The sequence below is a fragment of the Stigmatopora nigra genome, chromosome 10 (genome assembly GCF_051989575.1).
Source record: "Stigmatopora nigra isolate UIUO_SnigA chromosome 10, RoL_Snig_1.1, whole genome shotgun sequence".
Classification (NCBI taxonomy): domain Eukaryota; kingdom Metazoa; phylum Chordata; class Actinopteri; order Syngnathiformes; family Syngnathidae; genus Stigmatopora; species Stigmatopora nigra.
Window position 1 is genome coordinate 11,654,785 of NC_135517.1, and position 20,566 is coordinate 11,675,350.

General features: G+C 40.2%; 1 protein-coding gene and 13 non-coding genes across 14 annotated transcripts in view; all 14 read left to right on the plus strand.

The window, feature by feature from the left end:
* slc2a1b (solute carrier family 2 member 1b) overlaps positions 1 to 12,678 on the plus strand; it is a 16,781-nt gene extending 4,103 nt beyond the window's left edge. The window contains exons 2-10 of the mRNA XM_077725638.1: positions 1,455 to 1,550; positions 5,102 to 5,262; positions 8,062 to 8,302; positions 8,383 to 8,545; positions 8,984 to 9,171; positions 9,254 to 9,358; positions 9,444 to 9,545; positions 9,627 to 9,830; positions 9,964 to 12,678. Coding sequence (XP_077581764.1) covers positions 1,455 to 1,550; positions 5,102 to 5,262; positions 8,062 to 8,302; positions 8,383 to 8,545; positions 8,984 to 9,171; positions 9,254 to 9,358; positions 9,444 to 9,545; positions 9,627 to 9,830; positions 9,964 to 10,158 — 1,455 coding nt within the window. The 3' untranslated portion in view covers positions 10,159 to 12,678. The remainder of the gene's footprint in view (positions 1 to 1,454; positions 1,551 to 5,101; positions 5,263 to 8,061; positions 8,303 to 8,382; positions 8,546 to 8,983; positions 9,172 to 9,253; positions 9,359 to 9,443; positions 9,546 to 9,626; positions 9,831 to 9,963) is intronic.
* On the plus strand, positions 5,480 to 5,565 carry trnay-gua (transfer RNA tyrosine (anticodon GUA)). The gene is given in 2 exon segments: positions 5,480 to 5,516; positions 5,530 to 5,565. It is a non-coding gene; the product is annotated as a tRNA-Tyr (tRNA).
* Positions 5,658 to 5,743, plus strand: trnay-gua (transfer RNA tyrosine (anticodon GUA)). Its single transcript is given in 2 exon segments — positions 5,658 to 5,694; positions 5,708 to 5,743. It is a non-coding gene; the product is annotated as a tRNA-Tyr (tRNA).
* Positions 5,836 to 5,921, plus strand: trnay-gua (transfer RNA tyrosine (anticodon GUA)). The gene is given in 2 exon segments: positions 5,836 to 5,872; positions 5,886 to 5,921. It is a non-coding gene; the product is annotated as a tRNA-Tyr (tRNA).
* Positions 6,191 to 6,276, plus strand: trnay-gua (transfer RNA tyrosine (anticodon GUA)). The gene is given in 2 exon segments: positions 6,191 to 6,227; positions 6,241 to 6,276. It is a non-coding gene; the product is annotated as a tRNA-Tyr (tRNA).
* Positions 6,369 to 6,454, plus strand: trnay-gua (transfer RNA tyrosine (anticodon GUA)). The gene is given in 2 exon segments: positions 6,369 to 6,405; positions 6,419 to 6,454. It is a non-coding gene; the product is annotated as a tRNA-Tyr (tRNA).
* Positions 6,725 to 6,810, plus strand: trnay-gua (transfer RNA tyrosine (anticodon GUA)). Its single transcript is given in 2 exon segments — positions 6,725 to 6,761; positions 6,775 to 6,810. It is a non-coding gene; the product is annotated as a tRNA-Tyr (tRNA).
* trnay-gua (transfer RNA tyrosine (anticodon GUA)) lies at positions 6,903 to 6,988 on the plus strand. The gene is given in 2 exon segments: positions 6,903 to 6,939; positions 6,953 to 6,988. It is a non-coding gene; the product is annotated as a tRNA-Tyr (tRNA).
* trnay-gua (transfer RNA tyrosine (anticodon GUA)) lies at positions 7,081 to 7,166 on the plus strand. Its single transcript is given in 2 exon segments — positions 7,081 to 7,117; positions 7,131 to 7,166. It is a non-coding gene; the product is annotated as a tRNA-Tyr (tRNA).
* trnay-gua (transfer RNA tyrosine (anticodon GUA)) lies at positions 7,436 to 7,521 on the plus strand. The gene is given in 2 exon segments: positions 7,436 to 7,472; positions 7,486 to 7,521. It is a non-coding gene; the product is annotated as a tRNA-Tyr (tRNA).
* On the plus strand, positions 7,614 to 7,699 carry trnay-gua (transfer RNA tyrosine (anticodon GUA)). Its single transcript is given in 2 exon segments — positions 7,614 to 7,650; positions 7,664 to 7,699. It is a non-coding gene; the product is annotated as a tRNA-Tyr (tRNA).
* A 3,093-nt stretch (positions 12,679 to 15,771) lies between the features above and the next one.
* trnay-gua (transfer RNA tyrosine (anticodon GUA)) lies at positions 15,772 to 15,857 on the plus strand. Its single transcript is given in 2 exon segments — positions 15,772 to 15,808; positions 15,822 to 15,857. It is a non-coding gene; the product is annotated as a tRNA-Tyr (tRNA).
* Positions 15,858 to 15,949: 92 nt separating this feature from the next.
* Positions 15,950 to 16,035, plus strand: trnay-gua (transfer RNA tyrosine (anticodon GUA)). Its single transcript is given in 2 exon segments — positions 15,950 to 15,986; positions 16,000 to 16,035. It is a non-coding gene; the product is annotated as a tRNA-Tyr (tRNA).
* Positions 16,036 to 16,126: 91 nt separating this feature from the next.
* trnay-gua (transfer RNA tyrosine (anticodon GUA)) lies at positions 16,127 to 16,212 on the plus strand. The gene is given in 2 exon segments: positions 16,127 to 16,163; positions 16,177 to 16,212. It is a non-coding gene; the product is annotated as a tRNA-Tyr (tRNA).
* The last annotated feature ends 4,354 nt before the right edge of the window (positions 16,213 to 20,566 follow it).

Sequence of the window (20,566 nt, forward strand, 5' to 3'; positions counted from 1 at the left end):
ATATTTTGCTTGTATGCAGACCGATATAGAAATTTGATACTGTGAGAAAATGTGATGCCATTTGCACACAAATACAAATAATACACTAGCGATGTGGGCCCAACTTAAAACAAATCTTGTACTCTATTTAACGTATAATTGCCTCCTGAGCAATTACTTGGCCTGTTTTGTTGTTGCCTTGGGTTCACAGAGGAGAAGGAATCTTCCACTCACTGCCTCCCCTCAGGCATTTAAAGGAGACAAACCATAATTCTGACATGGAATTAAAATGCAGAAGACGCTACATCTCTGTATTACCTTTATCCACTACCAGAATATATACACATGTTCCTTTATATTGCACAGAAAGCCTACATTTCCTGTCAGGAATATTAACTTTAGAGTGTTTACAGCATGCTGAACTACTTCAAACAAGCACTAGTTTTTTGGTATGTAGGCAAAAGGTAAAGGTGACCAATTTTTCTCCAGAACTCAGTCTTTAGCTCGCTTCCTGTACACAGGCCTTTAAGAAACTATTTGCGCATAATTTTAGCATTTCCCCCCGGGGGGAGAAACTACTGCCAGACAACAAGCAATGTGTTCTCTTCTGGGGACAAGATATTTTTTGTTACAGTGAAGAAGCTTATTGAAACAGTTTAAAAGATATTGATCATTTTCCTTTCAAAGTTGGCCTTTTAAGATAAAAAAAACTCCTTCATGCCCAGAAGTTTATTTACCGAAGATGTGCCATGAATTGAAATGACATAAGAAGCCTTGTAAGTAAGCTTGGAGTGGTTTTAAACTATTTTTTTATAGTGCCTGTAACTGTGATCACTAATTTTCATTTTTCAAATTCCCCTCTATTGTGTTTGTATAATTTTGTCATGGAGACGACAAAGATTCAGTTCCAATGGATTGGGTGTTGATTGCTTGTCAATAGCAGAAAACAAGTTGCGATTTTAGATTGGCTCGCTGCCTGCTGGTCCGATGTCAGGAAATTACAATGCTCCACTCTGGTTTATGATTTGTGTTATGATGAAAATATATACTTTAAGCTGCTCAGCTCAATGGGAGCTTTATGCATAAGGAGAGCTCAAGAACAAGTACAATGTAGGCATCAGGAGGCCCTAGGTGTGTGTACATAATCTGTGTAGAATATTATACATCTGATTTTCAGATAAGGATAACATTTAAAGAATACTTTCCTTAGAAATGACAAAATATTAGCAGTTTTCCAAAACAGCGCTTTCATAATGTTGGGTCTGGTCACCCAGACTACACTACTTTTATAGATGTGGATGTTCATTAAAACCAAAATGTATATGGTTACAAAAGTTTGACTATGAATGACATAAAATTATAGATAAATCAATTATAAATTTGTTAGACCTACAGAATATCTACTGTTTTTTGATTGTCTTTTTTTATTTTAACCAATTGAACCTACTTATGTCACCATTTCTGTCATCCTGCAGCAAATCACCTTACCATTGATGCTCTGTGTTGGCACTGCTGTGATTGGCTCTCTGCAGTTTGGATACAACACGGGTGTTATCAATGCACCCCAAGAGGTAAGAACATTATTGAGTTGTTGTGTATCTACATGTACTATTATGCATTGGCCTTGTCCTCTATTCCATGACTCCCAACAATCCCGGTCATGGTTTTGACTTGCTTTTGTCATGAACATGACTTTGTCTCATTTTGTAAGGGCTACAGAAAATGAATGGCTGGATGTTTCAGACCTGATTTAAGACAAATCCTAAATATTTTGGGTCTGCAATATTCTCCAATGCCAGTTAACTGCTGAGCTAAGGCCCCAAGAGTGGAAAAAGGGTGGGCTTAGTGGAGGGGGATAATAATAGCTGCATTCAGGCTTATCGGCTCCAAGGACATCTATATTAACAGACTCCTAGTGGTTCCTGTGTAAAACAGTGCCCTAAAATGGACGGAGTGACAGTAGACCAGGCAAGGATTATTACAGGAAATGAAATGGCACCTGTTCCAGGCACTAGGCAGGTAGTAAGAAAACAGTCGCCATCCCTTACCGCACCCCCTACAGAGTCTTTTTCAAGTTTATTAACAGGGAGGTTAGGGCTAATTTCCTGGTGGATTTATGGCGAGAGTGATTTTCTTTCTTTCTGCTGTGCTGGATTATTTGTCCACGTTGGTCTGGGCGCTCCCTGCGGCCACTCATCAATCTTGTCTCAGGTGTGCCGGCAGTCGGCCCCAACATATTCGCAGCTCTCTGTTTGCTATTGCTTCAACAGAACACTCAGCTGTTTGCTTGTTGCCAAATACATGACTCAATGATAGGCACAATGGCATGGAGCTATTGCACAATTATGGCATGTAATAGCTAACACATTCTTTGCATTTGCTGCCAAACTTCCAAATTAAAATGGATGGGACGGTTTTGATAGTCAATGGCAGCCAAAAAAATGTCACTGATTTTAGTCACACACCCACATACACCTAGGTTATGCTATTCCCACATTGATTTGCCAATTTCCTTTTCAACTCTGAGTGAGTGATGCAATAAATCAAACAGTGAGTTAACTTAGAAGTGTAATAGGGGGAAATTAATTTCTACATAACTCGCTTCTGTGTTTAACATGTTTTTTTTTTTGCACTTAAGAATTTCAGTTATCCAGTCATACTAAGAATGTGAATTATATCTTTATGCCAGGGAACATATAATAGACAGTTACCTATTGGAGATGGAAAAAGACAACAAAAGCGTGAATCGTTTATCTTTATCTTGTCATACTAAGAATGTGAATTATATCTTTATGCCAGGGAACATATAATAGACAGTTACCTATTGGAGATGGAAAAAGACAACAAAAGCGTGAATCATTTGTCTTTATCTTATCTTTAATTTATTCGATATTTGATAGAAATCCAATTTGAAATCCAATTTCCAATACATTTGAACCAGTAGGACCTATTCATGGACCAAATTGCATGGATTCAGATGTTCATTTCACACCCAGACAGTCGAAGGATATTAGACTGTCATTTTTCTGCAAAAAAATCTCCTCGCCTCGGATGATTTCACATGCGGAACGGCATTAGAGGCCTCCTCCAGCACTCTTAATCCGCACTGGTTGAAGAAGTGAGTTGTAGGAACAGTGAAAACAGCACATCCAAGATCACACGGATCCAAGTGGCACTAGTGGCAAGGTGGGTGCATGAGAGGGGTTTTCTTCACGTGTGTTCATTCTACACACTCATGGATTCACTAATAAGCACTTTTTAATGACCTTCCAAGAGTATATATCATTTCACAACCACAATCTTTAGGCATATACCCTCTTCATGTCTTTAACTTAAATTGTTGTAACTGCAAGAGTTTTTCATCTTGACTCACTCTTGTTAACTAGATGGGGGTTTTGATACATTGCCCACCTTGACAACCAAAGACAACGCCAGCACGCACGAATTCTGCTGACGTGCTGGTGGCATGAATGCAGAGCTTGTTTGCAGGACTCACGCTTCCTATTGCCAGTGGCTGGACGTTCTTGCCCTGTACTTGTCGCGTGTAACACAAGCCAGGGGTCAGTCAGGACGCTTGTTGAAGTTTGGCACTATTTTGACAGTTAATGATCCCTGCCATAAGAAAATGTATGCCCATTGCAGTCAATGGGGTAATGTCAAAATCTAAACTTGATTGGGGGGGTTTTCTTAGTTCAGTTAGTTGTTTCAATGTTGGACATCTGTAGAATGCACACCTCATTGAATTACAAGTCTAAATAGAGAGAAATAGCTAAATACAAACATTGAGAATGAGGCTCTGAATCATTTACAAACAAGAATTAATACAACCATATTGAGTGGAGTGGAATCAGTACACAGGGTTTCACAGTTAAGGCACGCTTGTGTTTTTATGACTGCGTGTATGTCATAGGGGCGACTTGTATCTGCTTTGCATGCTGCAGCTGTTCTGCACTTCCTGGTGTGACGTCTTTTTGTGATCTGCTTCCCATTCAAACATTGCTAAGGAGGAAGTGTGGGAGTTTATCTTTACGTCTTGCCACGTCAATCCCTATCTGTCAATAACTCCGAATATTAACAAGAAATTTAACTATTTTTTGGATAATAATGTTGATTCCACTTTAAAGAAAAGGAAAAAAACTGAAGAAAAACTGCCGTGTCAGTCTAGACTTGACTGGTTGGGAAGGTCACGAGCAGAGGGGACACTATGTGATAAGAAGTATCTGTAAGCAAGTGTGAGGCGATAAGTGCCTTCAAAGCTAAGACGAGCCCGCTTGTCTGGCACTTTAAAGTAGTTGTTTGAATAATTTGAATTTTTCTTGTGCTGTATATGTTTTAAAAACATGTAAGACCTTTTTTATGGTATATTAAACCAACTGTAACTCCCACTTTACTCCACCTTTTAAATGTTAATGCCATAGAGCTCTGATATATAATTTTTAAGGATAAAGCGGGTCAGAAATTCAGATGAGATGAATCAAAATACGTATTACGAGTGAAATAATGTTCCATTTGTTTTTTTAAATATGACATATTTTGGAATTAAGGTTGGCATTTGTTAGAGAGCCTCATTTTAAAGGGATAGTCCCACAGTCATATTGTAATTGTAATATAATAAACACAAGACCCATGTGACACTCAACCTGGATGTCAATTGAGTCGACAGAGGTCAACCAACATACTAGCGAAGTCATCCACCGCGTGGTGACATTTTTGGAATCATGTGCTGCTGCTGCTGTGACATAACATTGACACACACACAAACACACACACACACACACACACAGCAGTTTTTTTACCCGCTGCCATTCACTCACCAGGGTGAGTTTATCAACACATTCATGGCGGGGGTTGGGGTAAATTTGGCATGAGTTTACTTCTTGCCAGAAAAGCGTGGTGACTATGCCTATGCTATGCTGCCATCAACTGGGCACACTTCACCAGCACAGCTGAAAACATCTGAAAATAAACCCTGTTATAAAGTACTACATGTGACGTGGGAACTAAGAAAAAACAGTTTCACTGAATTGAGGCCATTAAAAAGATGTATTTAAGAAATAAGTTTTTCCAACTATATTTTGATTCTATCGTTGTCTTGATCTATTTCACTCTGTCTTCCCTATAGGTCATTGAGAACTTCATTAATGCCACATGGCAAGAACGCTACCAGGAGAAAATTAAAGACAACACTCTGAAAGCCATCTGGTCCATTGCAGTGGCCATCTTCTCTGTCGGCGGAATCTTTGGCTCCTTCTCTGTCGGCGTTTTTGTCAACCGCTTTGGAAGGTGCCTCATTGTCACAGTCATTTTAAGAGTTATGATATTAAATTGCACCTGCACTTTCATTTTAGCTCAAGTGATAGAATAGAGGACTGTAGGAATAAGATAAATATCCTTTGGTCTGCTGGTTCAACTCCGGCTCGAAGGACTGCTGTATAATCTGAACGGCCAAAATTGAACTGTAGTAATTTGAAAAAAAAAAAATTAAAACTGCACAAATCCACCTTCGATAGCTCAGTTGGTAGAGCGGAGGACTGTAGGAACAAGTTGGATATCCTTAGGCCGCTGGTTCAATTCCGGCTCGAAGGACTGCTTTTTGTGATACGACTGCTGTATAATCTCAACTCCTAAAATGGAACTGAAGTCTTTTGAAAACAATAGATAAAAATTAATAATTGTCACCTTCGATAGCTCAGTTGGTAGAGCGGAGGACTGTAGGAACAAGTTGGATATCCTTAGGCCGCTGGTTCAATTCCGGCTCGAAGGACTGCTTTTTGTGATACGACTGCTGTATAATCTCAACTCCTAAAATGGAACTGAAGTCTTTTGAAAACAATAGATAAAAAATAGTAATTGTCACCTTCGATAGCTCAGTTGGTAGAGTGGAGGACTGTAGAAATAGGTCGGAAATCCTTAGGCCGCTGGTTCAACTCCGGCTCGAAGGACTGCGTTTTGTGTTCCGACTGCCGTATAAAATGAACGGACAAAATGGAACTGTAGTAATTTGAAAAAAATGATTAAAAAGGCTTAAGATCACCTTCGATAGCTCAGTTGGTAGAGCGGAGGACTGTAGGAATAAATCAGATATCCTTAGGCCGCTGGTTTGAGTACAACTCGAAGGACTGCTTTTTGTGGTTTGACCGCTGTATAATCTGAACGGCCAAAATTGACCTGTAGTGATTTGAAAAAAATGATTAAAAAGATACAAGTGTCACCTTCGATAGCTCAGTTGGTAGAGCGGAGGACTGTAGAAATGAGTCGGAAATCCTTAGGCCGCTGGTTCAACTCCGGCTCGAAGGACTGCTTTTTGTGTGCCGACTGCCTTATAATCTGAACGGCCAAAATGGAACTGTAGTAATTTGAAAAAAATAATTAAAAAAACCAAAGCGTCACCTTCCATAGCTCAGTTGGTAGAGCGGAGGACTGTAGGTATTAACTGGAGATCGTTAGGCCGCTGGTTCAATTCCGGCTCGAAGGACTACTTTTTGGGTTCCGACTGGCCTATAATCTGAACGGCCTAAATTGAATTGTAGTAATTTGAAAAGAATGATTAAAACAGCGCCAGCGTCACCTTCGATAGCTCTGTTGTTAGACCGGAGGACTGTAGGTATAAACTTGAAATCCTTAAACCGCTGGTTCAATTCCGCCTCGAAGGACTACTTTTTGGGTTCCGACTGCCGTATAATCTGAACGGCCAAAATTGAACTGTAGTTATTTGAAAAAAATAATTAAAAAATCTCAAGCGTCACCTTCGATAGCTCAGTTGGTAGAGCGGAGGACTGTAGGAATGTGTTGGATATCCTTAGGTCGCTGGTTCAAATCCGGCTCGAAGGATTGCATTTTATGTTTTGACTGCCCTATAATCTGAACGGCCTAAATTGAATTGTAGTAATTTGAAAAAAATGATTAAATACATATGAAGGCCACCTTCGATAGCTCAGTTGGTAGAGCGGAGGACTGTAGGTATAAACTGGAAATCCTTAGGCCGCTGGTTCAAATCCGGCTCGAAGGACTACTTTTTGGGTTTCGACTGCCCTATAATCTGAACGGCCTAAATTGAATTGTAGTAATTTGAAAAGAATGATTAAAACATCACAAGCGTCACCTTCCATAGCTCAGTTGGTAGAGCGGAGGACTGTAGGTATTAACTGGAGATCGTTAGGCCGCTGGTTCAATTCCGGCTCGAAGGACTACTTTTTGGGTTCCGACTGGCCTATAATCTGAACGGCCTAAATTGAATTGTAGTAATTTGAAAAGAATGATTAAAACAGCGCCAGCGTCACCTTCGATAGCTCTGTTGTTAGACCGGAGGACTGTAGGTATAAACTGGAAATCCTTAGGCCGCTGGTTCAATTCCGGCTCGAAGGACTACTTCTTGTGTTCCGACTGCCCTATAATATGAACGGCCTAAATTGAATTGTGGTAATTTGAAAAAATTGATTAAAAAACACAAGCGTCACCTTCGATAGCTCAGTTAGTAGAGCGGAGGACTGTAGGAATGAGTTGAATATCCTTAGGCCGCTGGTTCAATTCCGCCTCGAAGGACTACTTTTTGTGTTCCGACTGCCGTATAATCTGAACGGCCTAAATTGAACTGTAGTAATTTGAAAGAAATGATTAAAACAGCACAAGCGTCACCTTCGATAGCTCAGTTGGTAGAGCGGAGGACTGTAGAGATAAATTGGAAATCCTTAGGCCGCTGGTTCAAATCCGGCTCGAAGGACTGCTTTTTGTGTTCCGACTGCCGTATAATCTGAACGGCCAAAATTGAACTGTAAAAAGATAATTTGTAACCTTTGATATCTCATATAATCTAAATGTCCGAAGTTGAACTATGATCATCCAAATTTGTACCATTTGATTGCTCAGTTGATAGTCCAGAGGCCTGTAGGAATAAATTGAACATTCTGCTCAACATCCATTGGTGTACTCTTGTGGTTCTCCAACAAAACAAAAAACAAAAAAGGTTATCATTACCATACTTTGGAATCCCAGTTGCTACAGTGATTGACTCAATTTCATATTGACCTGCTGGCTACTTAATATAAAAAAAAAACTAATTGTCAATGGTTTTACCATTCTCAGGAGAAATTCCATGCTCATGGCTAATGTGCTGGCCCTCATCTCAGCAGCCCTGATGGGCTTCTCCAAGACAGCATCCTCCTTTGAGATGCTCATCATCGGTCGCTTTGTGGTGGGATATTACTCAGGCCTCTCAACAGGCTTTGTGCCCATGTACGTGGGCGAGGTGTCACCTACGTCGCTTCGTGGGGCTTTGGGTACCCTCCATCAGCTCGGCATTGTCGTGGGCATCCTTATTGCGCAGGTACTGTCCATTTTTTATTGATATTTTGCAGTCTTGCGACTTTTAACTATAATCATTTGATCCTCATGGTTGGGGTTTAGGTCTTTGGGTTGGAAGCCATCATGGGAAATGACGAACTGTGGCCACTACTTTTGGGCTTCATCTTCATACCGTCGGTGATGCAGTGCATCCTTCTGCCTTTTTGCTCTGAGAGTCCACGTTTTCTGCTCATCAACAAAAACGAAGAAAACAAAGCCAAGACTGGTGAGTTCAACCTTCTTTTTAGGTACACTTTTATGTTGGATAAGATTAACTTAAAGGCTTGACATATCCTGAAAATATTAGAATTAAAAATAGTTAGGTGAAAAATAACAGTAGCACTTTGTTTCAAATGTATGTGTGAAATACTAAAAAAAATAAACAATATTCAAAAATAAAAACTGAACAAAATATACATGCAAAAATATATGATAAAAAAACAAGTGTACCTGGAATGTGGAGTTAAGAATAAAATTTGAGGAAAATATTCAAATAAGTTCAATCAGTTCAATATGTTTACAATTAATTTATAATAATAATAATACATTACAATAAAATCTACAATTTACATTGAAAAACATACTACACTACAAAGTAAAGGTAGCAAATTGGTATTTTCACTGCTCATACGCTCACCTGTTCTTTGGTCCCTTTTTTATCTAGTCTTAAAGAAGTTAAGGGGCACCAACGACGTGAGTGCTGACATGCAGGAAATGAAAGAGGAGAGTCGGCAGATGATGCGGGAGAAGAAGGTGACCATCTTGGAGCTTTGTCGATCACCACTCTATCGCCAGCCTCTCATCGTTGCTATCATACTGCAACTTTCCCAGCAGTTGTCTGGCATCAATGCCGTGAGTTCAGACTTCCCATTGTGCCATGTACTTCATTTTCTCAGGACAAACCTGAAAATAATGTTGGATGCAATCTTGGCAGGTATTTTACTACTCCACAAGCATCTTTAAGGAGGCGGGCGTGGCACAGCCAGTGTACGCCACCATTGGAGCTGGCGTCGTGAACACGGCTTTCACTGTGGTGTCGGTGAGTGTGGAAAAAAAGCCCAACTAAACAAAAAAAAAATGCTATTCATGTGTGGTGATCAGCAGTTCAAGTTTTGTGTTTTCAGCTGTTTGTTGTGGAACGTGCCGGTCGAAGGTCTCTCCATCTTATTGGTCTGCTGGGAATGGCGGGTGCTGCCCTCCTGATGACCATCGCCATGGCTCTGCTGGTGAGATGGTGATCCCCAATGGTTCCGATCTGCAAAGACAGAATATCCAAGTTAGCGTGACCCTCTCTCGTTCCCTTGCAGCATCAAATCAAATGGATGTCTTACCTGAGCATCGTGGCGATCTTTGCCTTCGTCGCCTTCTTCGAGATCGGACCGGGTCCCATCCCTTGGTTCATCGTGGCCGAGTTGTTTTCACAAGGGCCGAGGCCTTCAGCTATGGCTGTGGCTGGGTTCTCCAACTGGACCGCCAACTTCATTGTGGGAATGGGCTTCCAGTATTTAGCCGTGAGTACAACATGGACTCAAATAAGGATTTATCATGAGTTTAGACCTCGGTGTCTGATTTTGTCACTTTTCTTTCCTCTAAGTCAAGAAAAGTCTTTAAAAACACATTGTATGTCTTCCCTCTTGTGTACAGAGAGCGTGCGGCCCCTACGTCTTCGTCATCTTCATTGTACTGCTGCTCTTCTTCTTCGTCTTCACCTACTTCAAGGTCCCCGAGACCAGGGGCCGGACATTTGACGAGATCGCGTCCGGTTTCCGCCAAGGTGGCATCACGGGGGCCGACAAGCCTGAGGAGCTCAACAGCCTGGGGGCCGATTCTCAACTTTGAAGCGGTTTCTTCTTTCCCCGATTGACGGGACAATTCTTGGTCACAGTGAGGAGGTGGGAGTCGAGGGAGAGAAGGGAGGGGCTTCTACTTTCTCGACGGGTCCCGGCATAAAAATCATTTTCACACTTGTCAGCACATTTCGATCGTCATTACGTGTGATCCACCTTTACGTCTTTTGGTGCCCCCGCCCCCAACCCCACTGGCACACATAGTCAGCATGCACACACGGAAACCTCTACCCCTCTACGTGTCACTCAAACTCGATGGGCGTGATGCCAGGGAGGCGCGTCAGAAGGTTTTTGATATTTCAAAGAAGGAAGGGTATTTTTATAGATCTACTTTTTCACTGAGCAAGCATACTGTAAAAATGCTGTATGTAAGTAACACTGTAGTAGACTCTGGCACTGTAGCTCCCGCACGGCTTCCGCCTTCAGATGGCGCACTTTTCCATGAAATAACAACCCAGCGACATGTTACTGAGGAAAGTGAGATCTCTCACTCCTTGTTACATTATGTTTCTTTTTAATGTTTTATATTTATATTACTTATTGACTCTAGTTTGACAATATTTTATTTGTGTTTTAGAGAAGTATATACATATTTTTTAGGATTTTTTTAAAGCAAAGGAGTGGCCACACTAGAAATAAATCGACCGAAAATGGCAACTAAAATATGAAATGCGTGTCTAGGCAATTTCTATCACATATATAGATCTAAAATCAAACATGTTACAACTTGATCATGGAAATTCACACTGTGTGGCCCTTGTTACTGTATTGTATGTTCACCCATGAATTGAAGTGAAAAACAATTAAAAGTAGGATAATTATGAGGATATGAATTTTATCATTGCAGGAAAAAAATAAAATTGAAGGCTAGCTGTGCATTAGAATCTATATAGCTTGCTGGCCCTCAGCTGCCTCTTTTTAAATTCAAGGTTATATTCTTTCAGAGTCTCATGTGTTTGGAAAAGCATGTTTTTAGAAGGGGAAGTGGGTGAGGAAAAAAATGGACCAAAATGAAAGGCAGCCTTACTAACCTGTCTCGGATCAATTCTCCCAAATCCTTGCTATGCGTTCCCTTGTGAAAGTGTTGTTGTGCGCTGCTACATTTCGGAGTATGGTTGAGTTTGCTCAGCCTTGCTGTCCACTTCTGCTGTATCACCGCTCATGTCTCTTTTGTTTAAGGAAACCATAAAAAAAAACATACCTTTAGCAGCACTTTATATGTATGTCATATTTTCTTTCTTCTCCAAAACAACTCAAATCATTTGTTTGGATGGGATTGAGGCATGTTTGCATATCTTATTGTTTGACGTCTTTTTGCTGTTGTGTATGAAATGTGCACTACACTTTTTGGCAGAGAAGCATCATCTAATTGAGATCTTGATCCAAATTAGTTGTCATTGCAACCATTCCATAAGTTATAAGCAGATTTGTTCACTAATAAGAGGTTCATTTTTGGGAAACTTCTCCCCCACCCCCCATCATTCCTGAGGGGAGCTAACTAAGGTGTAAAGAGCTTTGACTTACTTTCTGGCCTTGGTCCTTGAGACTTGAGGATCCTAGTCTGATTAAGTTCCACTTCTTTTTCAGTCATGGATCCTTGAGATGTGAAAAATGGTTGCTTCCATTAAGAATGTCCTTTACATTTTCTTGCATGGTTTCTTGAGACTTTTCCATGTGTCTTGTTGTGATGCAGTTTTCCAATATGTTTCATCTCAAAATCAGTTAAACTGGTGTCACAGGCAAATTCTTTCTACTGTAGTCCTTCTACAGGTCACTACTGAGTAAAAAAAACAAAAACAAAAAAAGGATTACCTCCAACTAACATAGTCAACATTCTTTGATTTTGAGTCCTTGAGACTTTTTCATGTATCTGGCCAGGTTAAATATGTCTATCAAATTGATTTTTAATCACTAAAATGTTTTTTTCCTATTTTTCCCAAGCCTGGTATTAGATGAGTTTACTCAGGATCCTTAAATTAAATTTTCACCAAGATTTACACTCCAAAAAATAACACTAAAAGTGAAATGACCTGTTTTTCATTGGATACTGACCATATTTTGATTGTTTTACTTTTTTGTGCCATTTGATCTGTGCCTTTCAAGTGACCTTCAAGTGCAATTCATTCACACAAAAATATGGGATTTTGTTATAAGGTTTTAAACATAGACTTGGTAATAATAATAAAAAATCACCACAGCCAAATCCCCCCAAAATATAGTGATAGAATGGATTTTTATTCAACTGTTATTGCAAAAGAGGTCTGTATTTAAAAATAATAAAATAAAAGCCTCAATATATGTTTTTACAATCATCAGTTACATGTTGAAGGAGTGAAAAAAGGTGTTCTTTTTGGGCACAAAAAACATAGTAGTGTTTTAATAATTTAAAAAGAAAAATAGATGTGTGTTATCTTATGAAAATGTCAACCTAATTTGAAAAGAAAATGTTATGAACTGATGTTGTTGACCCGGCTGTTAAAATCGGCTGAATAAACGAAATGATGCACACTCATATGTGGCTTGTGTTTAATTTGCTAACGGTAGAACAGTAAATGGATTTTTCGCAATGTAGAAAATTGCAACAAATTTATATAAAACGCCAATAGAAATCAGTGGTCATTATTACGCTACCCCTTATTCTGGGTCCCTCTTCTCGGTGGTGAATAATAACTTCACTATATTGGCGAACTTTAACCTTCATAGAGAAAGCTCTCGGTGGGTTTACGCCGTTATAAAAGCGTTCTCAAGGTCGTTGTGAGCTACAGCTTTCATTAATGAGATACAGTACTGCATTAGAGATGTGACCTCCAGGGTAGTTCCAAATCCTCTCCTGCCCCTGGATGGATAAAGAGGATCACCAGTTCAAACGCTTCCACCTCCACTTCCCGTAGTTTCGTATTATTTATTTTATTAAGGGAAAGTGGTGGATAGGGTGGGCACAACGGGGAAATGGCAACCCCTATTCAGGCTGCGGTGTCTTGAAAACATTTCCAATTTTCTCCGAATTGTAGTGGATTATGTAGGCTGTGATTGTTGTGACCAGGGTGGCCTCTGTTTGATTGCCTGCTTTATTCACATAAGCCTGTCATGTTGGCATGCAACCTTTGGATAAATGCAGCATATGATAAAAGAACGGAAATGTCAAAAAGGCAATACTGTGACTAAGGCGTCAGAATGTCTAGCCAGCACGTATCTACATTACTTCAGTAGAGGTAGGAATTATTGTGGTGCTGGAGCTTTTCGCTTAAATTAAAAAAAACACTTGTCCTTCAAGCCAGATTTGAATCAGTGACCTATGGAGATCTTCTGGATTGATGGTTACATGTCTGTTCTGCATCATTATTATGTTTTATTTGACAAGGGCTGCCATAGGATTGTTTTTTTTTTGTCATAACCTTAATAGTATAGATCAGGGGTGGGCAAACTTTTCAGCCCGGGGGCCAAATTGACTTTATAGATTTGACAGACAGGGCCGGGTTAGGACAAGATACGATACATATAAAAAACTGCATCTGTTAACAGTACATATGAAACATAAACAGAAAAAAAAGGACTAAAGTATTAATATACTCATCACTCCTCATTAAAGTATAAAAAGTATAAAGTACAAAGTAAAGTAAAAAGGAATCTATTAAGAAATATTAAAATGTAATTTTTAAAAAGATAGAGGGGCTGTAAAACACGAAAAACAAATAAGAGTGGACACAGCTACTGCCACTGGCTTCCGCGTGACAGCGCCATCTTGGGGAAGAAAAAAATACATTATTTGGACAACGTCGGCGGGCCGGATTTAAAAGCCTAGCGGGCCAAATGTGGCCCGCAGGCCGTAGTTTGCCTATGTCTGGTATGGCTACTGCTGTTAATTTCATTATGAAAGCCAGCACTAACTAAAAGTAAGATTTCAACCAAAGTTGAAAGTGACATACCGAGATTGGACGAAAGCAACTTCCTGAGACTGCTTGACCCCAATTTGCTGCAGGCGGAAACAGAAAGGGGCTTCGGGGAAGGGTTGGAAAACGCTTTGCCTTTTTTAGTTGCGGCCAAGAGCTGCAGACTGTGCTTTCACAGCAGAGTGAACATCAAGCAGGTTGGATTGCAACATGACTAGAGAGTCTCCCCGGGGGAAAAAAAAGGCTGTCGGGTTGAGGGACAGCTTGAAAAATGGGAACGTGGGGCAGATGACGACATCAAGACTGTTATGCAGTGGCCTCAGTCGGAATCAGTGTCTCGCTCTGCCTCTGAAAGTAATTTTTTCCCCATAAGGTGACTATTTAAATAAATGTTTACACACCCTTACTCAAATCCTCACTTGTTTTTTCTCATAAAAATAAGATAAGCTTTTGATCGTAAGTATTGTGCAGGTGAATGTAATGCCTGGTGTTTTTCTTAGCATACAAAAAGGAGGTGCAAGATGGATGTACCACATCATTATGAGCACGTGTTACTCATGCAAAAATGGATGTTTCATCAATACCCTCTGATACGCCAAATGCCACGCAAATGCTTGAAGAACCATATCGAGTCCCACAAGCTGGAGCACCATTGTTTACTTCCATATTTTACCATGTCACTCTGACTATTGTTCAATGAAACCATCAATTTCAATGTGAGTTCAAATTAATATGCTTGAGTGGACTTGCTTTTCCCTCTTGGATTTGTAAGATTGTTGGTCTGAGGTCAGCATTTATGAGAAAACCAACAGCCCATCATATTGCGTGACCAATCCCTTGAGCCCCTGGAAACATGTTTGGAATACATGTTTTTGTAGTCAACCTATTTGCAGGGCGGAAACCACGAGAGGATGCAGTGAGCTGGGTAATGAGGAAACATTCATTCATCTTCTGAACCGCGCATCCTCGTAAGGGGAGTTGTACCCTAAATTATTTAAATGTGTGTGTATGCATACATATATGTGTCTACTACATACAATGTTAAACAACAAAGAAATGAAACAACTAAATCAGTATTTTGTCGGAGGCTTATTTTCATATTTATGTTATAATCATATTTCTACCATCATTCATCTGTCAATTCAATTGATTAAAAGTATAGGATCTAAAATTGACCTTTGACCTTTCCCTACAAAGCGCTGTGTTGATGATAATGACTTTTTTTCTTCTGTAGTAGGAAAAAAAATGGAAATTTAAAACTACATAGCCACACAACTTCCTTTAATTTGGTCCCGTCTCAAAAAAATAACAGATATTTTTTTATCCATCTAATCAAGAGCAAAGCAGTTCAGCAATTTGATGTCTTACAAGTGTAATCAGTCGATTTCAGTCTGGTGCTGCCTGTTTCAGCAGAAACCCCATTAGTTAAGATGTATGTGTTATGTAGATGGCTTAGAATGAAAAACTGCACCCCTTTTTGTGGGATTTTGTGTTCCGACTGCCGTATAATCTGTACGGCCAAAATTGAACTGTAGTAGTTTGAAAAAGCTCAGTTGGTAGAGCGGAGGACTGTAGGAATGAGTTGGATATCCTTAGGCCGCTGGTTCAAATCCGGCTCGAAGGACTGCTTTTTGGTGTTTGACCGCTGTATAATCTGAACTCCCAAAATTGAACTGTAGTATTTTCAAAAAATAGATAAAATACAACAATTGGCACCTTCGATAGCTCAGTTGGTAGAGCGGAGGACTGTAGGCATGAGTTGGATATCCTTAGGCCGCTGGTTCAAATCCGGCTCGAAGGACTGCTTTTTGTGGTTTGACCGCTGTATAATCTGAACTCCCAAAATTGAACTGTAGTGTTTTCAAAAAAATATATAAAATACAACAATTGGCACCTTCGATAGCTCAGTTGGTAGAGCGGAGGACTGTAGGAATGAGTTAGATATCCTTAGGCCGCTGGTTCAAATCCGGCTCGAAGGATTGCGTTTTGTGGTTTGATCGCTGTATAATCTGAACTCCCAAAATTGAACTGTAGTATTTTCAAAAAATAGATAAAATGCAATAATTGACACCTTCGATAGCTCAGTTGGTAGAGCGGAGGACTGTAGGAATGAGTTGGACATCCTTAGGCCGCTGGTTCGAATCCGGCTCGAAGGATTGCATTTTGTGTTTCGACTGCCCTATAATCTGAACGGCCAAAATTTAACAGTAGTAATTTGAAAATAATAAATGAAAACAAATAATTACCACTCATGCCCGGTGATTGGCTGGCCACCAATTCAGGGTGTCCACTCCCTATGGCCTGAAGTTAGCTGGTATAGGCTCCAGCACCCCCTGCGATCCTAGTGACAATAAAGTGGTTCAGAAAATGACATTTTCGCCTGTTTTAAAGTAATTTCTCCTCTCGTCTCCCCTTCCTCTTCTTTTTCCCCTTTGAACTAACCTCATAGTACTGAATGGTAGTTAACCACCACCAAGTCTCCTGACAACAAGTATTTGAAAGTGACCTCACAGTCTTTGTTCCAGAAGGTAGGCTCTAAATCCGTCTGACCTCGGACATGGATCAGCTGGCGCTGGAGGGAACACTTGTTCCTTTTAAATGTCAAGTTTGCTTTGCAGCTGCCAAACACACACACACACACACACACACACACACACACACACTCGTAGTAGCTCACACATTCCAACTTTACATGTCCACCAGCGACCTGACCTCCGAGGCAAGCTAATTACAATTATCTCCTCATCGGCATGCGGCAAAGACCTCGCTGCCGGGGGAATAACGGGCACGCCTACGTCCAGTTAGTAGACAGCCACACTTCATGCCAAGTGGGCGACTTTTCCATAGTGACAATTGGGACTGGCTTTAACTCTTCAACTCAAAGTGAAGCAGGCTTGACCTGTCTCTGCTGATGTGTCATGTCACAAATGATTGGTCAGAAATAGATGGAGGAAGTGTGGCCAGTGCTCGGGGGTCGAAAGCTTTTCTCTGGTCAATAAAACAAACATAGCAACTTATGTTGCACTTCTCTTGCTGGATTGGATTGGATAACTTTATTTATCCCGTATTTGGGAAATTTCATTGTCACAGTAGCAAGAGGGTGAGAATGCAGACACAGAAAATGCATTTTAGACAGAGATATATAGATAATAAGTAAGTTCATAAATAAATGTACAAATAAATATATGATGTTGGTGCATTCATATAGTGACATTTTTCCAAATCAAAATATGCATGTCAAAACACAAATGCATGGAGGTAAAAATTCTTGGGTGGTGTTTTTGTCTACTAATTAAGTTTTTGTTCCTAATGCTCTAGCACAAATCAATCAGCCACCTGTTTTACCCAGGTCTTCCTCATAATTGCATCAATCAAACCTGAGAGTATTTGACTTTTTCTTTATTTATATTTGCACACTCACTTGTGTTGCCTTACCTGAATAAGGAATACAAGGAAGGGAGTGCCTGCCACTTGTTTTCAAGCTTAAATTTGTTTTTGTTTTCTATAACAATTACTCATTCATGTGCCGCCTGCCAAATTGCCGCATTTAATTTGCTTTTAAATCCTACAAGTCTCAGAAATGCTGTCACTTCAATGCGTCACACATGCAAGCCCAGTAGCAATTTATCATGACTCACATTATTTTACACAGCATTTTTTCACTTTTTTTAAGACGGCGTGATCTAGAGGGCATGAAAATGATGATGAAGATGATGGAAATGACAGCCGCCTTGTGATTGAAGCTTTTTTTTCGGACATGGCGACCCTGACGAATGAGGCTATTCTGTCAACAAGGTCTGAATTGTGCTGCCGGCGTATGCTTATGAAGTTATTTTGAAGTGTACCAGACTTTCCTTTGTGCTCCAAGATTGTATTGTGGAATATAATCATTGAGACTGGGTAAGTTTGCCATGTCAAATTTTGAATTATAGTTTTATTCAGTGCCAAAAATCAAAAGATGAAATGTTTATATTGTGAATCTTTCCCACTCTTGATGCTTTGAATGTATGTACATAATTTTCATGTTGGTTTCTTTGTAATGTTCTATTTCTTGCTATTAACTCAGTTCAGCACTTCTTTGCACTCTGTTTTGGTTAGTTTCCCCTTTTCTGTTGTGAACTGAAATCATATTTCTTCTCCTGCGCTTGGCCCCTCTGGGATAGCCATATTTATTCTGCTTTTCATTCATATGCACAAGCTGGAATCAAACGGAAACATGCATCTGCTCGGGTGGCCTATTGTTGTTGTTATTATTATCATTGCTGTACCTCGGGGAGCCTGCAGTCTTGGAAGGAAGTCCACTGACTGACTTGTTGAGCTTTTGGACTGTGACGGGAAACATGAACGGAGTTGTGCGAAGGCAAAGAGATATTATGCAAATTACATACAAGCGTGGAGAGATCGGCTCGCTCACTTCTGCCGTGAATAATCTGGATGAAATGCAATCCGTCATTCTGTGATGTCTTATTCATGTGATCCATGCTATATTTCTATCTATTTCTTTGTTTCTCCAATATACGGAAACAAATCAAGTCATGAAATCTCTTATTTTCTGAACTGCTTTATCCTCATTAAGGTCGCAGGGGGTGCTGAGCCTACCCCGCTAACTTTGGGCCAGAGGTGGGGGACATCTTGAATTGGTGGGCAGACGATCGCAGGGCACAAAGAGATGGACAATCATGTCCTCTCACACCCATAGCAAGGGGCAATTTAGAGTGTCCAGTCAGCCTACCATGCATGTTTTTGAAATGTGGGAGGAAACCAGAGTACACAGAGAAAACCCACACAGGCCTGGGGAGAACATGCAAACTCTAGACTGGACTTAAACCCAGGACCCCAGAGCTGTGAGGTCGATGTGCTAACCACTCTCATCACCGGGCCCTTACAACTAGCATATGTACACAAAAACTGAATTAAAAAACCTAAAATCTCCTTTGCATGCACCGCTATATTAGCCTCAGTACAAAAAGGACGACCAGACCCTTAAATTTACGACCTCAAACCACCAGTTTACATCTTTTGGGCTGGCTACACAAATGCACTCTTCTCTCTGCCGTTCTTCCAACTGATCAATCACCAAGGGAGCGTCTCTCTTTTTTTTTCCAGGCGACAGTACGGCGGTAATACCGCATCTTATTACACCAACGCCCAGATTAAACTAGTACATATCGATCTGAGGCTCAACAGAACAGCAGCCACGAATCATCCAGCTGCCTGTAGAAAGAGAGAGCCAAAAAACAAGACAGTTCCAGTCAACCGGATAGAATTCACTGAACTAATCCTATGTGTATGATTTATTTTTATTTTTTTGCAAGGGCTTTGTTAGTGACGCATAATCCCTTTTTCGTTTGCAGTGATTGGCATTCTTTTTATTCATGTATTTATTTATGTATGGAATAAGAGAATGCCAAGATAAAATGTATATGGAGCTTGAAAATCCCAAAATGTTGACCGTGTAAATCTATTTCTTTTGGCATTTTGACACAAGTTGTTGAATTTTGCATTCAGCTGCGGCAAAGGGGGACATAAAATGCCTCAAAATCTTGCTACTGAATACAGATTTTAAAGTAAAAGAGTAGAATATCAAAAATTGTACTGGGCTGTATAGTGAATTTATTGAAAACTATCTCCATCATTAAATCTTAACTGACTGTATACTTGTATAGTTTTATTGGGTCCAATAATCAGACATATTTTGTGTTGGATTCCAAAGAAATAATCAGCTTTGATAACTTTACTTAACACTCAAAGAAGTTTCCAATGCAACAATACAAAATAGCCAATTTGTCATCTCCAGCATGCTGCCTCGAAAGGTGCAGTGGGTTGAGGCGACTAAAATTAATGACGCCACACTTGGTTCCACATGCTGAAAAGCGGAACAGGGTAATTGGGTCCATATTTTCGACTCTGCAGTCTCTCACTGTGAAGTGATTCCTGGCGCGACTCTATTTATAAGCAACTCGGTAAGACACCCCATAGTGGCATCAGATCGTTGTACCTGTAGGATAGAGTGTAAGGTGTTTACCATTTAGCCAGAGATCCCCGTTGTGACATTTATAACATCTGACATCTGTGAGTCCGTAAGTGACAGCAGTGCTTCTGACATTGATATTCTCTACGACATAGCACTTGCTTCTGAATAATGAATGGATTCAATTAGGCAGCTGCGACACGCTGCCTCGCATTGCACAAATAGTTGACGATGCCTAAAGACGGTGATCATTAGAAAACAAGGACATTAACTGTAGCTGTAGAAGACATTAAAGGGTGGCATTGGGGAACAGCTTTGCAATGCTTGAAAATATATACGGCACAATATAGCAACTTTCTGCTCCTCAATTGGAAGCCTTGGGGGTAAAAAGAACTGTCAAATTGTAGTAGCACTGCCGTTCTCCACAACAGCTTTTACCCAGATGACTTGTCACTTCCTGAGGCCCAGGCTTTGATTTTCAGCTTGAATTGAATTGAAAAGTCCCAGCAGTTAATGACAATTGATTCACCGAAAATGTT